We start from the raw sequence: 19,256 nt of genomic DNA on the forward strand, positions 1-19,256 counted from the left end.
AAAATAAAAATAATAATAATTTCCTCGTTCCGGTGGGCAGACCCCCAATCAGTCTGGGCTCAATTGCGGGTGCGTAACCAGCATGACCAGAAGCTACATCACGGAGTAGAACATTGAATATTTTTATTATTTTTATTAAGCTGAAACCATGGTCCTTGGTGATTCAGAAAATTCAAATCAATAGTTAGCATCCCTCCGAGAGTCAAACACATACAGGCAAAACAAAATTAAACCTGTGGCTTAAGACAATACACATTGAGGTTTTATTAAGAAAAACGACCACTCTGTGCAAGAAAATAAGCATTATTTAAAACATTATTACCTTTAATCCACAGCCTCAGCCAATGCTCCTGAACACATTAATGACGGTTTTATTTTTGGATCAACTGTCCCTTTAATTAGATATTTTTTCTCCCCTTTGTAAACCTGAAACCCTATTAGGCATTCCCAGATGTGACTGTGTTGCATACCGAGTTTTGGTGGCCACGCATGTATAAGAAAAAACACTGTCTAAATGGTGTGGCAGTATGAAAGAAGAAAATAACCTGAGGGATCAGTAATGGTTTCTTCAACACAATCTCCATTCACAGATGAATCTCAGGACATCTGCTTTGACTAACCACAGTAGTTAAAGTTTTTTTTTCCATCCCATCTGAAAAAGAAACCCTCCCTCTTGAAAAGACTCCCAAATTACCAACGGAATGAACGTTTGGCTTTCTGGATCCCAGTGAGAGGAACTTCTGGGTGGAAGAAGGTTTTCAGAGAAGGTTGTCTTCAGTCTGGCTACAGTAATGGAGAGTAACTCTTACTTCAACAGTCAACAAGTTCTTTGCAAAGATGTGAGTGTTACTTTTACCACTACCAGTCAAAAATTTGGAGACATTAAGGTGTTTTCTATGTTTGTTTGTTTTTTTCTTTTTAAAGAAATCTTACCTCTCACCAAAGCTGTAAATATCTAATGGAATGCATTAGATTGAGAACTATATGGATTATGGAATGCAAAGTATTGATAAATATTATTTTTAATAAGATTTTTAATTAAAATATGTTTTCTGTGTGAATATATTTTGAATTGTATTTCATGCATGTGATGCAAATCAGAATTTAAAGCATCATTATTCTAGTCTTCTGTGTCACATGATCCTTCATAAATCATTTTATCTTCGTATTAATATAAACTGCATACAAATAACATCAATGTTTTAAACAGAAGTGCTTTTTGTGCAAACCATTATGCAGTTGAAGTCAGAGTTGTTAGCCCCTCTGAGTTATCAGCCTCCCTGTTTATTTTTTCCATAATTTCTGTTTTCTTGATTTTTTCAACACATTTCTAAACATAATACTTTTAATAACTAATTTTTAATGACTGATTATAATATAAATAATAAAAATATAAATTATACAAATAATATTTTACTAGATATTTTTCTATTTTTATAGATATATTATACAGCTTAAAGTGACATTTAAAGGTTTAACTAGGTTTATTTGGTTAACTAGGCAGGTTAGGGTAATTAAGCAAGTTATTGTATAAAGATGGTTTGTTCTGTAGACTATTAAAAAAAAAATATATATATATATATATATATATATATATATATATATATATAGATTAAAGGGGCTAATGATTTTGACCTTAAAATAGTAAAACTAATAACTGCTTTTATTCTAGCTGAAATGAAACAAATACAACTTTCTCCAGAAGAAAAATTATATAATTATTATATAATATATATTATATAATAAAATATTATCAGCTTACTGTGAAAATTTCCTTGCTCTGTTTGGGAAATATTAAAAAAAGAAAAAAATATATATAATAATTAAAATAATTAATAAATAAAATAATTCTGACTTCAACTGTATATATTATCATCCATACAACACTATTCTCCAACAATCCAACTGTTTGTTACAAAAGAGATTATTTTGAATAAATGCAGTACATTTAAATGTTCAATTCATCAATTAAGAAATTGCTAAATTATTTTATTACAGTATATTTTGTTGAGTTGGATTTTGAATTTCACTGTAATACTCTTTTAATTGTATTTGTACTCAAAGAAAGGGTTTACTTACTTACACTTTATTTTGATGGTCCATTTGTTGAATTTAAGTTACATCTACATGCCAACCAATTCTTGTTAGATTGTAAGTAGACTGTTAGGCTGAGGTTAGGATTAGGGTTAGCGTGAGTTGACGTGTACTTGCAAAGTTTCTTATTGTCAGGAGCATATCAACAGATATTAAGCAGACAGTCTACTAATACTCAAATGGACCATCAAAATAAAGTGTTAGCAAAGAATGTGCAGTCATGCTGAGCATCGAAGACTTATTTCAAAAACCTTTATAAAAATAAATCGATTTTTTAAAGTCAAAGTTAAAGTCAACTTTATTGTCAATTCAACCACATGTACAGGACATACAGAGAATTGAATTTGAGTCACTCTCAGACCCTAGGTGCCTAACATATAATATTAATTCAAAAATTAGAATTTTAAAAAGAAATTAAAATAAATACAATTACACATATAATATAATCTAAAAATATAAGTAAAAATATTTTTTTAAACAATAAAATGACACTTAAGAGCACCTGTTGTGCAGATGCAAAACAGTATATAGTGCAAAACGCCTGGGTAGCACAATCGCCTCACAGCAAGAAGGTCACTGGTTCGAGCCCCAGCTGGTACAGTTTGCATTTCTGCTTGGAGTTTGCATGTTCTCCCTGTGTTCGAGTGGGTTTTCCCCACAATTCCAAAAAAAAGTGGTATAGGTGAATTGAGTAAGCTAAACTGTCCGTAATATATGTGCATGGTGTTTCCCGGTGATGGGTTGCAGCTGGAAGGGCATCCACTGCGTAAAACATATGCTTGATTAGTTGAGGGTTCACTCCGCTGTGGCGACACCAAATTAATAAAGGGACTAAGCCTAAAAAAAATGAATGAATGATTATAATAATTATATACTTTATGAATAATAAATATATAGTTTAAATATACTAATTATATCTTTATTATGAAACTCAATAAAGATCCATTGGTGAAAGGAAATTGTGTGTGTGTGCATGTGTGTTAAACTGCTCTTTTTAAAGGTTGTGATATGTGAATGTCAGGTGGGGTAAAACTATTTCTGTCTGCAAGGCTCTTGGAGTGTTTACATCTTTCCATGTTTTTTTTTTTTTTTCTTGCACTCTGTGCCTTTTCTCCAGCTGAGCAGTGCGCTGCGCGGCTGTATGGCGAGACGTTTACTACTGTGCCAATTATTCCGCATGATTTACAATTAAGTAATCAAGATCATTTTCTCTGCATTGTACACGCAATCATACGTCTGCAAAACTGAAAATCAAGTGGGAGGATTTCTTTTCAAAAATATAATGCAACAACACACAGTTATTAATATCCCTCTTTTGAAACAGCAAAGAGCTGGTGATGATAAATATAGATTGGAGCAATTGCAGAACAACGTGCAGTTTCTTTAAAGAATAAAGATCTCCATCGCCATCAATGGTGCGAAATAACAGACATTAGAGGGAGTTTCTACCCGTTTTATGCTTTCAGATTGTCTCAGGACAACCACCGTCTCTCTTTTCTTCTTGGCGTTCTCCTTCTCCCCACCTTTATTTCAACTTCTCTGCTTTCTCATCTCTCCATCGCAGTCTCTCTTTTTCTCTGTCTGCGTCTGTCATCAGCAGGGGGCTCTCGGCTCTCTTCATCACCATAGACTCAGACTCAATCCCGCTACCAGCAGAATTGCCTCGCTGATTCTTAACCTTAAACCGGTTTAATACTGTTTTGCTGGCAGCCGTCGCTATATTTTCAGAGCCATTTATATTCCGAGCAGATGGAACGTTGTCCTCCAGTCAAGTTTCCACTGCTTATGCAACCTCTGGATTTTTCAGCTCTATCTCTATTCACGTTTTTTGATTCACACGAGGGGAAATTCGACTTTAGAGGAATTTCAGGCTCCTCTAATTGTTTGTCCTCCTGTTTTCCGTCATGCGTAGCGAGTGAAGGCTTATGCCTTGATGTTTTTAACAGGGTTTTCATGACAAACTCAATGTGAAACTGTCTTATTCGCTGCATTTCAGCATGCTTTTCAAGTATTTCTGTTTAGAGAGGCAGTGTGACGGCTCTATATGCATTGCATTGGAAAATGTTTAATAACTGTTTAATGTGTTTAATACGGCTTTCCCCGTCCACCAAATTGATTGACAGGCGCAATTTCTCCATAATAACATATATACACGTTCACAGAACATTTTATGCAAAGAAACTAGGATTAAACATAGGCTCTGTGATCAGCTGCACCTCAACAATTAATTATATAAGTTTAAAATGTTTTAGTGTTTCTCTGTCGCTTTGGTGTGTTTCTCACAACACCAGTATATTTCTGCACAACAGTTACTGCATTTCTCAAAACAATTAGTACAAACTGCAAAACCTAGCTGATAATCTGCAAAAGCGCATCACATGCTCAAAAGGGATAGTTCATTCCTCAAAAGCAAGTATTCATGTCAATCAAAGTGTCAGTGTCATCAAAATGAAAAGTCCTGACACCACTGTTTATGGACAAGATAGTCAAATGGCTTTGTCGTGTTTTCATTATGACAGTTTACTCTGGACATTTTTTAATGCAAAATAGTCAGATGTTGGTGACACTTCCTGAAAATGCTCAAGACAGCACTGTATACTATTTGCACAGGCATTTGAAAACCACAGTAAAGTTAGACATCAATGCATTAAGTGAGGTATCTGAGTACAAGACACTGAATACGTATGTTTCACATTTTTACTGCAGATCCTCGTTGCAATTCTAATTTATTCACAGCATTGTGCAAAAGAATAAATACACCATTATTTACAACAAGCATAAGCTTCCTTTGGGTAAAGCTGGGCACAACTGTAAACTATATTGCAGTACATATTGGAACTGAACCCAAAACACAGGTCCGTAAATCATTCATGAAATTGATCAATTTAGAAGACATTTTCAGTAAGATAAAGATTTAATTTATATACACACACACACACATATATATATATATATATATATATATATATATATATATATATATATATATATATATATATATATATATATATATATATATATAAAATTTGCTAGACAGATTTTGACAACTAGTTCAACATTTTTGTATGCAATGACTCAAGTAATGAATTTTAGTAATGACTATTAGTTTTATATACAATGACTATTCAGCATTTACAAGTTTAGTTCATTTTGACTGACGTGACATAAGCAAATGATAATCTTATAAATAGCAGAGAGTTGTATGAAAACAATTGATGCATCTCCAAAAGCATCTGCAGTTTGTTGGAATGAATGAGAAACAGCTACTATAGGATGTGCACAAATGACTAATTGTTTTGAGAAATGCATTAACTGTTGTGCAAATGTAAACAGTGTTGTGAGAAATGCATCAAAGCGACTGAGAAAAACTGTAAAACAGTGCATGTTTGTAATAAATAGAGCAAAAATCACTGTAATATTTAACCCACACAACAGCAGCATGTGTACTCCAAAGGGCATTTGTATGACTCATTGTTTCAGAAAGGCTTGAACAGACTACACCAAAAATACATCAAATAAACTTACTTGCTATTTTTGACTTGTGACGTTATTTCATCTTCATCCATGTCTATCTCTAATCACTGACTGCTGTTTATCTGATATAATGCATGAAATGCAGACAAAAGCGTCAAAGCAGTGGGCGGGGAGAAACAGCTCATTTAGATTTAAAGCCACAGGCTAAAAAAACATCTAAACTGAACTCAGACACCAAAATGGGCAGAGTCTGGAGGCTATAATAAATAATCTATGGTGACACCAAAGTCTAATCTTACATTTTGTAAAAGAGGTAAAATAGGTGCCCGTTAAGGCTTTTTAAAACCATTATGAATAAAATTTCAGACACAGAGCTAAACGGTAAGGAATTTTACTAAATGGCCCAGTTAAAACATAAAAAATAACTATTTAAAGCAAATGTTATTGTAAAAAAGATAATTAAACCATATACTGTAGGTAAATACAGTTGACACACAATTTTATTAAAAGTTTTATTGAGATGGATTGCTGATGATTGTATATTTTTAAAAAAGCTTAATATCATTTATTTTGTTGAATTTCAAAGAAAAAATTTGCCAATAAGAATTTTTTTTTTTAGTTAGTTAGTTATCTGCTAATTTATTTATTTAGTTGGTTAGTTAGTTAGTTAGTTAGTTAGTTAGTTAGTTAGCTAGTTATCTGTTTGTTTATTTATTAGTTTGATAATTTATTTAGTTAGTTATCTGTTTGTTTATGTATTTATTTAGTTAGATATCTGTTTATTTTTGTTATCTGTTTATTTTGTTAGATAGATAGATAGATAGATAGATAGATAGATAGATAGATAGATAGATAGATAGATAGATAGATAGATAGATAGATAGATAGATAGATAGATAGATAGATAGATAGATAGATAGATAGATAGATAGATAGATAGATAGATAGATAGATAGATAGATAGATAGATAGATAGATAGATAGATAGATAGATAGATAGATAGATAGATAGATAGATAGATAGATAGATAGATAGATAGATAGATAGATAGATAGATAGATAGATAGATAGATAGTTTGTTTGTTTGTTCTCTTTTTGGCTTAGTCCCTTTATTACTCTGGGGTCACCACGGCAGAATACATACTCATTCACACACACCGGTGCTCCGGGTTCCCCCATAGTCCAAAGACATGCAGTATAGGTGAATTGAATAAACTAAATTGGCATTAGTGTATGTGTGTGAATGAGTGTATATGGGTGTTTTCCAGTACTAGGTGGCAACTGGAAGGGCATCTGCTGCAAAAATATATGCTGGATAAGTGGGTGGTTCATTCTGCTGTGGCGACCCTAGATTAATAAAGTGACTAAGCTGAAGAAAAATGAATGAATGAATGAATGAATGAATGAATGAATGAACGAACGAATTCATCATTTGTTGTGATTTGAAAATCAAGAATGTTCAACCATTTTACTTCTGAAGTGAACATATTAGTTTTATGTTGCTAAAAAAAAACATAAACATGTCTGAATAAAACAAAATTAGGTTACAGAATAAAGCTAAATGTTGTTTTTACAGAACTATACATATAAAAATAAGACAGTGAGAAGTTTATAAATATATCTATCAGCCATATTTTGACATGTCATTGTCACTAAAGTTATATGAAAGATTAAAGTAGACATGCTGCTTGCATTTATTATAGTTTTTGAAATGGTTTCCAAATATCCCCAATGACATTGTCTGATTCGTGTCTCACACTGTGAGATAAAGTATGATTGCAGGAATCGCCACCAATGGCGGCATTAGGGTGGGCTTTTGGGACTTAAGCCCTGTATGTTTTTTATCACCTTGTCACTTTTTTGTCATAAATAAAATTATTCAGAGCTGCAGGCTGCACTATAAATCAGACGTTGTCTCACAAGCCACATTTTGACTATTTTGCATAAAGTCTGCCGCATTTTGTTATTTATTCTGTCACAAAGCAAAAGAAATGATGACGCTGCTTTCCGCTCTACAGAAAACACCAAAGTAATCAGAGGAAACTGCGTTGACTTTGGTCTATGCAGATATCTTGGCAAAAAAAGAGAATATTTCAGAGACATAACTCTGAAAACAAAGAAGAGTATTGCAGTGCTTAAGGGATTTTGGGGGAAATTGCCTGGGCATTTGCAGCGACAAACTATTTTATTAAAGAATAATGCAACAAACCTCCCAAACTTACTGTAGGCTAATGATACAAAAACTATTTTTGCATATATCAGAAATGTTAATACTAATAGCCTGCTAGCTTGTAAAGTTGCTGAAGTAACACAAATATGCAAATGCATGCTTTCTGAACAAAGTGTCAATAACTACCATGAGCTAACATTCAAACTGATTATCTTATTAAAGCAATAGTTCACCCAAAAATGACAATTCTGTCTCATGTACACACCCTTTACTTTACCCATTTACTTTGACTTTAAAGGCAATCAAAAATAACCTATTCTATTCCATAATACTGAAATTAGGGGCATCACAGTGGCAAAGTGGGATCACCTCAAAGCAAGAAGGTTTCTGGCTCAAGCCTCGGCTGTTTGTGTGGGTTTCCTCCGGGTGCTCCGGTTTCCCCCACAGTCCAAAGACATGTACTATAGGTGAATTGAATAAATTTAATTGGCTGTAGTGTATGTGTGTAAATGCAGGAGTGTATGGGTGTTTCCCGGTGTTGGGTTGCGGCTAGAAGGACATCCGCTGCGTAAAAACATATGCTGGATAATTTGTCGGTTCATTCCGCTGTGGCGACCCCTGATAAATAAAAGGACTAATGCGAAAAGAAAATGAATGAATGGTGAAATTACTGAACATACATACATGAGCCTTAAAAAAGTCACATTTTAGAAGAATATTTCAGAAGGCACTTGCATGTTTGCTTCCAGACTCTTCAAATAAACAGATTAGCTGCATGGCCCTGACTTATAAATCTAACATCATAATAATAACATGTAATACTTGCCAAATAAAACTGTATCAGGATACAGAAAGAAACTAGCCATCATGCTTTAAATTATTTAGAATTTAGCCAATTTATAACATCAAAAGTGTTTTCCAGAGATGGGTTGCGGCTGGAAGGGCATCCGCTGCGTAAAACACATGCTGGATAAGTTGGCGGTTCATTCCGCTGTGGCGACCCCGGATTAATAAAGAGACTAAGCCGAAAGAAAATAAATGAATTAAACATCAAAACAGTAGGTAAATGCAAATAAGTAAATATTGATATGTGTATCAGAATCACCTATAGTACTGTTTATTAAAATCAGAATGATGCACCCCAGTTATGAAGCACATAAGTCAATATTTCATCAAAGCATTGACAGAGGTCTGGACTAAAGGTTCTGATTACCCACTGAACTCAGAATCATCCCTGGTCACCACTGCTATTTCTGTTCTTTAAGCTTCTGTTTCGGCTAGAGACATTTGCTAATTGAAGCTTGTTCCTCCATATTTCACGTTTGTGATTGGCCAAGTCCTGAGAGATAGCAGAGCACACCACTGTGAATAGTAAGCTTTTAGACTCTCCCTGCTGGAACTCGGGTGGAACAAAAGCCTCCCTTTATTAATTTGCGGCCGTAAGCTCCGGGAATTTAATCGAACAGACGAACTTTTAATTTGGGACAATTTTAATAAATGTGACCTTTTGTTCTGATCTCAGAAGAATTCAAATTGCCCGTGTGATTATTTCTTCGTCAGTTGAGCATTGTGCTGCAATACGTTCAACGTCGGAAATCACACCATATATATATATATATATATATATATATATATATATATATATATATATATATATATATATAAATATGTACAATAATGTTAATGTTTCTGTAGGTTGAGCTGGGGAAGGAGAAGGACAGAAAGGCCAGGTATCGCACTTACCAGTGTGCCGCCATCATTCTGAGTGTGGTGTTCCTGATTCTGGCCCTCTGCATCTTCAGTCTCAGATATATATGGAGCCCAAACCTCGGGAAGGTAAGAGAAATCCAAATCCATTTTGGGGACCAAGAGAACAGTGCATGGCTGTGGATTAATTAGCAAATGATTAGAATAACAATCGTGGGATGGAAATGAAAGACACAGAAACATCTGCACAAGCTGTTTAGTATTCTTGGAACTGACTGAATCCAATCTTGATTTCCTTGGCATAAACAATAACATCACAGAGCTGAGAAAACGCCAGAATGAACAGATAAATACATAGTGTGCATTTCATAATAAGATTGCTACAATAATCGGAACTGCAAAACACAGATATTATTCATTATAGCTCCTCAATTCTTGTTGATACCCAGAAATGGACAGCGTGTAAGTAATTGCCAATAGGCGAGTGTCAACAGACAGGCAAACCTTATGCTTGGGTGTACGACGCTATGCATACAATCTCCCAGAGGATGCAACTCATTTAACAGCCAATTCTTTGAACGCATTTGCTGAAGCTCCAGTCTAATTTCTGCATCAGATATTTCACGCTCCTGCTTGAGGACTCATCAGTTTGAGCTGCAGATTCTCACAGGGCATGTAATGGGCTTAATGACACTGGAAGTTTGGGCTGTGGAGATGGAGAGCGAGTGCTCACACTCTCGAACTGCTGCGCTCGGCTTACTTAAGGCCCGAGCAGCCGCTGATATCCAGCAACGAGCAGGATAATGGTGCTTTAAAACACAATGATGGTCCTGACTGTTAGGGGGTCTCTTCTCAACAGCAGTCAGGGGGAAATATTAGCCAAGCAAAAGACATACACACACACACACTCAGTGTGTCTCAAGTGCTGACATCAACAATGAAACCTGAATGTGCAACTATTGCAGCTCCGGGCATCACAAATTTGCAGCGTATATATGAATATTTCAAACCAACACTGCATATTTCATAAGCCCCGCCTACTGTTATTTAGACTTGACCAAATATTAAATGTTTCTGGCTTTCCTTGTTTGGCTAGGTAAGACATCATCAATTATTCCTGTGATCTTAAAAGGTACAGCGCCTGACAAACTAATTAGAAGTCAATACATCAATAGAGCAGGAGATTGTCTTTGCCAATCCCTCCATGTGGCAGCAGGGAGAAGCAAAGCGGTCTCCTGTGTCTAGCTTTGCATAAACTGCTGTGGAAAGGTAATTTGCTCACCATATTGTATTTCAATATGACACGGTAACCGCTTGGGAACTTCTTTTAATTACTTACAAACATATGTTGTTACAGAAGCCCAGGGAAGATAAAGCGTTAGCCATCATTCACTCCGCTATGTCTTTACGTTGGGCGTGTGTGAGTGTGTGTGTGTGTGTGTGTGTTCATCTCTAACTGTGTTGTCCAATGCTGCCTTCGTGTTTACCATGTCCTAATTATTGTTCTACTGGATCCTGTGGGATTAGAGGCCTGTCATATCAGCTAATAGAAGAGAATTTAAAGCAAATGCTTTTAAAATGACACGCACAGTAGCTGTGCTGCACTTTTCCGAAAACATCTGCTGCGCTAAGTTGATGTCGTCTATTTTTCTGACCTTTCTGAATGCCCGTTGTCTCTTAGGGAGCCATGCTTGACAGACGCACGTGCCGCGTTCTTTCAGACTACCTTATCAGGCCCGAACCACCAGCGTCTGTCATATTGACCGCGGTGTTGGAGAACACCTCCAATAGATCACACGAACAGCGGCGGAGAGGTGCTGTGAAATTGCCTTCACCGCACACGTCTGTCAGGCTCACGAGACGCCCCCCATTATTCAAGCTGAAATTACTTCGCTCACCTTGTTGCTATGTTGTGTTTGCAAGGCAGCCTCGCGAAATGTGCCCCCAACCGCCTCTTAAGGACTTCTGTGTCCTGATGTGTATCTTAATGAACACAGTTGCACCTGCTCTCCAGTAATAGTGGCAGGTGCCGGCCAACCAACGGCCCCCCCGAGCAGGTTTGTTTACCGGCCGTGTCCAAAAACCGACTTTTTTTTTTTTTTTTGCAGTCAAGTCAGTCTCCAAAAAAAAATAAAAAAAAGACTCGGTGAAGCCAGGGTAGCAGCGCAGTTTGCTTTCTAAAAGCAGTCCTAAAATAGCCCAGTTCTTTGTTTGCCCTCTCTCTTTCTCTCTACATGCTGAAAATCCTCAGGTCTCAGATCTTGTGGGAAAAAAATTTACAGCAATGAAGGCAGACCAGCAAATCCGAGCAGCTGCTTCTGGAAGCCCCTCCAGAGTGGTGCGTGCGTTCGGGTCTGCAATTTTCTTTTATTTCACTCATCAGACTCATTTATTCACTTATGAGCTTGTGTTTTCCCCGGCTTACACTGTATTCTCTGACCTCCACTGTTGGCTTGTAAAAGAGAGGCAGGGGGACATGACACGTTCGCTCGGCCCAGTCTGGGGCTCTCGGGTGGATTGTGTATGGCTGTAGTGCTTTATATGTTTTCAGGTGCTCCCCAGGATCCTTGTGAATTATTATGAAGAGAGAAGTGAGATGCTGTGCAAAGGTATTAAGCCTGTAGCCCTTTTTTTTTGATGGTTCCTGACAGGTTATATCAGGAACAATGAACTCAAAGACAAAGACGTATAAGAACAGACAGAACTCAAATTTATAAAGTACAACAGCTAAAAAGAATCCTATTAGCATAACTATTAATTCATAAACAAAAAGCCATGTAATGGATTCTGTCAACAGCTTGAAACAACAAACAGGGTTGCGCGCCATTCACAATTGAAGTGAGGTGGTGAACAAGATGCAGTATTGTAGTTTGAAGTACGGGAGTATTGAAATGTATCTACAATAGCAAAATGCTTTTGAAAACAAACTTGGCTGTGCAAAATGTTTCATCTGAAGGTTTATAAGGCTTTTAGAGAGAGACGTTGTTTCCTAGAATGCATTACCTTGAACTTCTCTGGAATATTATTGTGTGTTCAAGCTTGGTTTGATTAAAACTTCTAGTCAGATTCATTTAAATAAGTGTGAATACTGTGATTTGAAACTTGGAATGCAGCAAACTAGTGAACTGAGAGCAGTAAAAAAAAAAAAAAAAAAAAAAAAAAAGGCTCCACTTCTGAATTCTGGTGAGGTTTGACTGAAATATGAGGGTCATTGGTGAAATAATCAGAAATAGGATTACTATAAAGGAAATACATTTGTGACATATTTAAATTAAAAACACATTCAATCAAAAGTTTTTTTTAAAACATAAAAAATGTAATTGTATTTATTAGGGCTGGAAAAAAAAATCGTAATCAGTCACATGCAAAATAAAAGTTTGTTTTGACAGTATGTGTGTGTGTGTAATGTGTATATTTATTATGTATATACACACATGCATTAAAAAATAAAATATGTTTTGTTTCTATGTATGTGTGTGTATGATATATGCATTTTTTTAAATTATAATCTTTCAGAGTTTGTTTACCTTTATTCGGGATAGTACAGTCAGGGTTACAGACAGGAAAGTATTGGGAGCAGAGAGAGGGGAAGAGATTTCGAGCCAGAAATCGAACTTGGGTCGCCGTGAGCACCACAGTGCTATATGTCAGCGCATTTAACCACTAGGCTATTGGCACCGACAACATATGCATAATTAACATATATAATACACACATGAGGTTAGAATTATTAGCCCCCTCCCCCTTTGATTTTTTTAATTTTTTATATTTCCCAAATGATGTTTAACGGAGCAATTTTTACAGTATATCTGATAATATATTATTTTTTTCTTGAGAAAGTCTTATTTGTTTTATTTAAGCTGAAATAAAAGCAGTTTTACATTTTTTAAAACCATTTTAAGGTCAAAATTTTTAGCCCCTTTCAGATATTTTTTTGTTATTATTTATTATTTAATCAGTTATTAGAAATGAGTTATTTAAACTATGATGTTTAGAAATGTGTTGAGAAAATCTTTTCTCCGTTAAACAGAAATTTGGGAAAAAAATAAACGAGGGCTAATAATTCAGGGGGCTAATAATTCTGACTTCAAACTGTATATTATGTCAAAACAAACTTTCCTTTCAGATGCAATTAATCATGTTTAAAGTTTGCCCAGCACCAGTATTTATGCAAAAAACAGTAAGGTCAACTCCCTTGCTATTGTTTATCATTTTTAGCAAGACTTTTAAAAAGCAAAATTACACCAAAAAGTTTACATCTTCATAGGCTTTTTTTCTAAGTAATATCTTAACATAAAAAGGATTTTTATAAAATGTAATTCATTTTTATCAGTGTTTCCTAATTTCATATCAGCCATCCAAAAAACATAATCTAAACCAACAGTACAGTACATTATAGCTAGCAATAGGCTATATGCACACAGACTTTTAATTACGGCCAATTATAAAATTGCCACATTTAGGGTCTGATTTCTTTAAAAACCAGTAATCTTTTCAACTTGTTAGATATACGATATGAAGTGAGTCTCAGACCGGACATGAAGCACTGCATTAAATTCAATTTTCCCTCTCTATTTCTTTAAAATATAACAGTTTATTTTATCCCAGTATTTCAATGGAGTGCTTTCATCTCATTTTACACTTGAACAACTAAAGAAATGCTTAAATCTCATTAATTCATTAATTTTCTTGTCGGCTTAGTCACTTTATTAATCCGGGGTCGCCACTGCGGAATGAACCGCCAACTTATTCAGCACATTTTTACGCAGCGGATGCCCTTCCAGTCGCAACCCATCTCTGGGAAACATCCACACACACACACACACAACGGACAATTTAGCCTACCCAATTCACCAGTACTGCATGTCTTAGGACTGTGAGGGAAACCGGAGCAGCCAGAGGAAACCCACGCAAGCGCAGGAAGAACATGCAAACTCCACACAGAAGCTGAGCCAAGGTTTGAACCAGCAACCCATGGACCTTCTTGCTGTGAGGCGACAGCACTACCTACAGCGCCACTGTCGCCATGCTTAAATCCATTTAACTGAATGTATTGTAATTACATTACTACATCAATGCTCAAAGGAACCTTATGAAATTAAAAATAGTCACATTAAGGGCCATAAAACCCCTTTGTTTTGGTTCAAGTCTACCTCAGAATTAAAAAAAAATGTTTTATGACGGGCGTGGAGCGTTGCGAGCAGAAAGAGGAGTGGGCGTGGCCAGCAGAGCAGCGGAAAAAGAGATTTTATAGTTTACTAAGTTAAAATGCATAGAAATAAACATCAAGTAATTTAATGTCCTGCTACATATGTTAATCATAATTTCATATAAACATAACCATTATGTTTGTTATAACATAATAAAGATAATCGTGTTTAAACACTATAAATGAAGAGGACTTCATTTATATAGTAGGATAGTAGTGCAGCAGGTCTCTTCCCCTGTCTATTTCAACTATTAACCCGGCCGGTAATCTGGAGGATTTTAAACATAGGCGAACACAGCAGCACGGATATAGGCGATGTGTCTGAACGGTAACAAACTAAACTGATAAAAGACTAAGGCCCAATCCCAATTCTATTTTTGTACTCCTACCCTTACTGTATTCTGGGAATTTTTCTTACCCTTTGGTTTTGAGTGTGGTCCTGAATAATTTGTGTTTGAAGGGGTATCTACCCCTTGTCCTTAGCTCTACGCCTTCATGCTAAAGAGAATTGGGACACCCCTACCCCTTCTCGGGAACACGCAAAATGAGGGGTAGGGGTAAGGGGAAGGGCTAAGGGGTAGAATTGGAATTGGGCCAAAGTCAGCCATTCTCCAATTCTCTTACAGCTCCCTCAACAAAAATGCTTGCTGCAAACCAACAGCTTTGCTGTATCGGCCCTGACAGAATCGCAGGGAAAAACATGCAACAAACCCCGTGGATCATGGAAACAAAAACATACGACCCTTCATGAACGGCTAAATACTGCTTGCCATGCGCGGATGCGGTCTCACCCAGTCACTGGGTCTCACAGCTTGGCAGGTCTGCTTTGCCTTCGGAAAGCACGTGCTCTCATAAATAATTAAGAAGCCAGGTCTTCTCATAGAATAAGAAAACTCAGCTATGAAAAATAATGAGAATCTTACGTACACTCTACTAGCAGTTTTGCGCTACGTCACCGATTTTAATCCTGCCCCAAAAATTATTTTAAAACTGGAAAATAAAATTAGCTGACAAAATCTCAAAATTATCAAGTCTTCTCCACATTTAAAGCTAACAGGAGCTAATGTTGTTTTAACTGATGCTCAACACACACAAATCTGTTAACATTTCAAAAAAGTACTCCAGTTTATCATGGGCTAAAAACACTAGCTGTGCATCAATTATACTGTTTGACATAACCTTTCAGGTTTAACCATAGTACATTTAACTGCATTGTAAGAAAGCTCTTCTTTTAATAGATTTATTTTACAAACACCCATAGTATTCAGTGAATATTTTACTTCAGCATTTAAATAAACTAACACTTTCTATAATGTGTAATGGGTTCTATTAATTCACACAATTATGCCACTGAAATTATAACATGCTTCTAATTTCACATGTTCTGAATCAGAGAAAAGGAATGAGAAGGAAAAAACATATATAATTGCATGATGTCACTGGTCATTGGTTGCTCTGGCAACAGCCGGACTGCCAGCAGCTCTATAGTGAAATCATATTAGCATCAGGAAATATCCAATAATATTTATACAGACGAATAAAGATTCGAGATGAACACAATTACAATCATATCTGAAAACTACACACACATATAATATCCACCACCTTAATATAGATATCAAGTATTCAGAAAATCAGAGAACAGACGTCAGCTCTCCTTTTTCTGGCACAATTTAGATTCTGATTGAGCTTTCACATATCGTTTCAGTTCTACATAGGGTGCCAAAAACTAGTCCTGCCACACAGCTCTCTCACAAGAGGACGAGATTTCATCAGATTAACTTTTCTGAAACCGCTCTTAACACCACCCAGATCCGCAGAATGTGCCTCATTATCTCAACCGGATTAAGGGTTAAATCTGTCAGGGTTAAATTTGCAGTCATTGAGATGTGACCAGTACTTGAAGTGAATTTCCCATTCTGATATTAGACCCATTTCAGAATCAGATCTATATAACAAGCCTAAAAATGGAGCCATCAATGTGATAGGGTGAACCGGTTGTTGTCTCGTAGCTCCAATGTGCCACTTATCAGAGGATGTTTCTCAGCCTACACTAGCAGCTGTGCTTGTGTAAGTCAGTGTTAATAGCCCTTTAGGGGGGATCCTGCTTGATTTGGTGATAAAATATTAAACACGAAGATGATTGGCATTTCCTAGTGGGAGCTGAATGATTTCCAGTGACAGAGGCAATGCATGCACAGTATTGACCTGCGTACTTGTTGGGGGCTCCCTGGCATTGGTAAAAAGCGTGTCTTTCAAATGGAAGACATGAAAATTATAGCATAAGAAAATGTTCATTACGCTGGAAAATAATGGAATTTTCATGCCCCACTCAAAGCATGACATTCACATGTTACCCAGAAAAACAAAACGGACATCATCAAAGATGACAATGGACTCGGTGTGTAAATAAAACATCACACAGTCGGCCTTTTCACTTGACATAGCAGCAATCTCACCAGCAGACACCTTGAAATTGATCGGTGCATAATTTATCTCTTGTGTATGAGGCGATCTGCCACAGTTTTTAAATGAAACAGAAAACAAGAAGCGACTGTCTATCACATAACAATGAACTACTTGTTTAATGTTTTAAAGAAAGAAGAATGTTCAGCTTATTTCAACAACACGGTCACACTGGCAAAGGTTTAACAAAAGGATTTTTGATTTCCTCAACAATAATGGCAACAGCAAAAAATGTGCATCGCTATGATAAACAAATTTAATTAAAGTGCACCTCTTATGCTATTTTCGCTCCAAATTTTCTAATTATGCTTTTGAGGTCTTATGCAAACAGTCAACTCAATAGTCAAACTTTCAATTTCTCATAATATACATTTCAATCAACAAATTGTCTCGAGTGATTTGTTCTTTCTAAATCCCTCCTTTAAAAGTGGCTACTCTACTCTGATTGGTCCACTTGTCCATTTATACACTGTAGGACTGTAAACAAATATTTTTTTTCTTTTTTGAAAATGGATTCATGATGTACTTTCCTGTTTAAAACATTTTGTTAATTTTGTCATAATGCTACTTTAAATTTGCACTTTTTTTCTTATAATTACCTAAAATAATAATAGTCAAAAGCCATTGTAGTCTAATTAAAGACAAACCAAGCAAAACATAGTTTTATTAAAATAAATATTCATCAGAAGTCAAAAATGATGGCCTGATCTCAGAAACTAGGACTATTATTTCAGACATTACACAGGCATGATTTCTCATGTATAGTTCAATGCAAAATTCACAGTCCTCCTTTAAAAATTTAATCCTTTTTCAAACATTTCCCAAACGATGCTTAACAGAGCAAGACAAGTATTTTCATAGTGTTTTATTTTAGTTTGACTAGAATAAAAGACGTTTAAAAAATATGATAAATAGTATTAGCCCCTTTGATTCTTTTTCCCTCTGTTGTCCAATGACTTGCTTATTAACCTAATCTGTTAGCCAGCACTCACTTTCTGGGAATTTACACCTAACTTACTTAAAATAGTAACAGTTCTTGGCCCCAGTGAGCTACAAACATAATTAGGCATCATTGGAAAGAAGACACTTTGAGCTTTACTATGGTCTTCATGCAAAAAATAAATAAATAAATAATGAAATAATGAAATAAATTATACATTATGAAGTAATGAGAAAGAAAAATTGTGTTTAATATTTGTTTTTCCATATACACAACCAGGAAAACATTATTGTAATGACCTACACTATAAAACCCAAAAAGTAAAGGTAACTCAAACATTTGGGGAAACCAATTGCAACAAACCATTTAAGTTCAAAAACTAATCCTAATGAGTGCTGTGAACTTAATCTGTTTGAGTAAATGAAGCAATTTGAGCAAAGTAAAACCCAATAAAGAAAGATAACTCAAACCAACTGAGTACTGCAAAACCAATACGGCAACTCAAACTGTTTGAGGAAACTGACTGCTACAAACCATTTGAGTTAAAAAAATATATATATCTACAGTATATGAGTACTGTGAACTTACTCCATTTAAGCTGAAGTAACGAGGTAATAAACTCATTACCTTCAACACAGAGTTCAAAACTCTTTTCAAATGAGTAGAATTAACTTTCAGTCAATTTTAAGTTAACTACACTGAATTCATTTGATAAAGTTGACGGTTGGGTTTTACAGTGTAGACAAAATAGACATTGAAAGCCAAGTGTCTCATGAGTTTGTATTTTAAATTTGATAAAGATAGCTTGCAAAACCAGATTTCTGCTAAAATTTGATAGTATACTTAAGCCTGGGTTAGCTTGAATACTAGTATCAACTAGTAAAACATTATGTAGTTATTATGGAAAAGACAACATAAATTAGTTATTATGTTTAAAAATGTGTTTAAAAAATCTTCTCTTCATTAAACCACAATTCACTGGAGGGCTTAATTTAACTGTTGGTCCTGAGAGGATAAAAATGTTGGTAAATGAAAGTTATATTATGTACACTATTTATAACATATCATTACTTTTCCACTAGCTCATACATATTACACTACAGACATAAGCTCCAGTGATAACTGCCAAAAAATCATTTATTCTGAGGTGTTTATCCCTTTAAATTGTTGTACAGTTTGTTCACATCACTTTGTT

General features: G+C 35.4%; 1 protein-coding gene across 1 annotated transcript in view; it reads left to right on the top strand.

Moving 5' to 3' along the window:
• The first annotated feature begins 713 nt into the window (after positions 1 to 713).
• The window catches only part of tnmd (tenomodulin), a 79,307-nt gene continuing 60,764 nt past the window's right edge, over positions 714 to 19,256 (top strand). The window contains 2 exon segments of the mRNA NM_001114413.1: positions 714 to 839; positions 9,435 to 9,575. Coding sequence (NP_001107885.1) covers positions 792 to 839; positions 9,435 to 9,575 — 189 coding nt within the window. The 5' untranslated portion in view covers positions 714 to 791.

The sequence above is a fragment of the Danio rerio genome, chromosome 14 (assembly GCF_049306965.1).
Source record: "Danio rerio strain Tuebingen ecotype United States chromosome 14, GRCz12tu, whole genome shotgun sequence".
Classification (NCBI taxonomy): domain Eukaryota; kingdom Metazoa; phylum Chordata; class Actinopteri; order Cypriniformes; family Danionidae; genus Danio; species Danio rerio.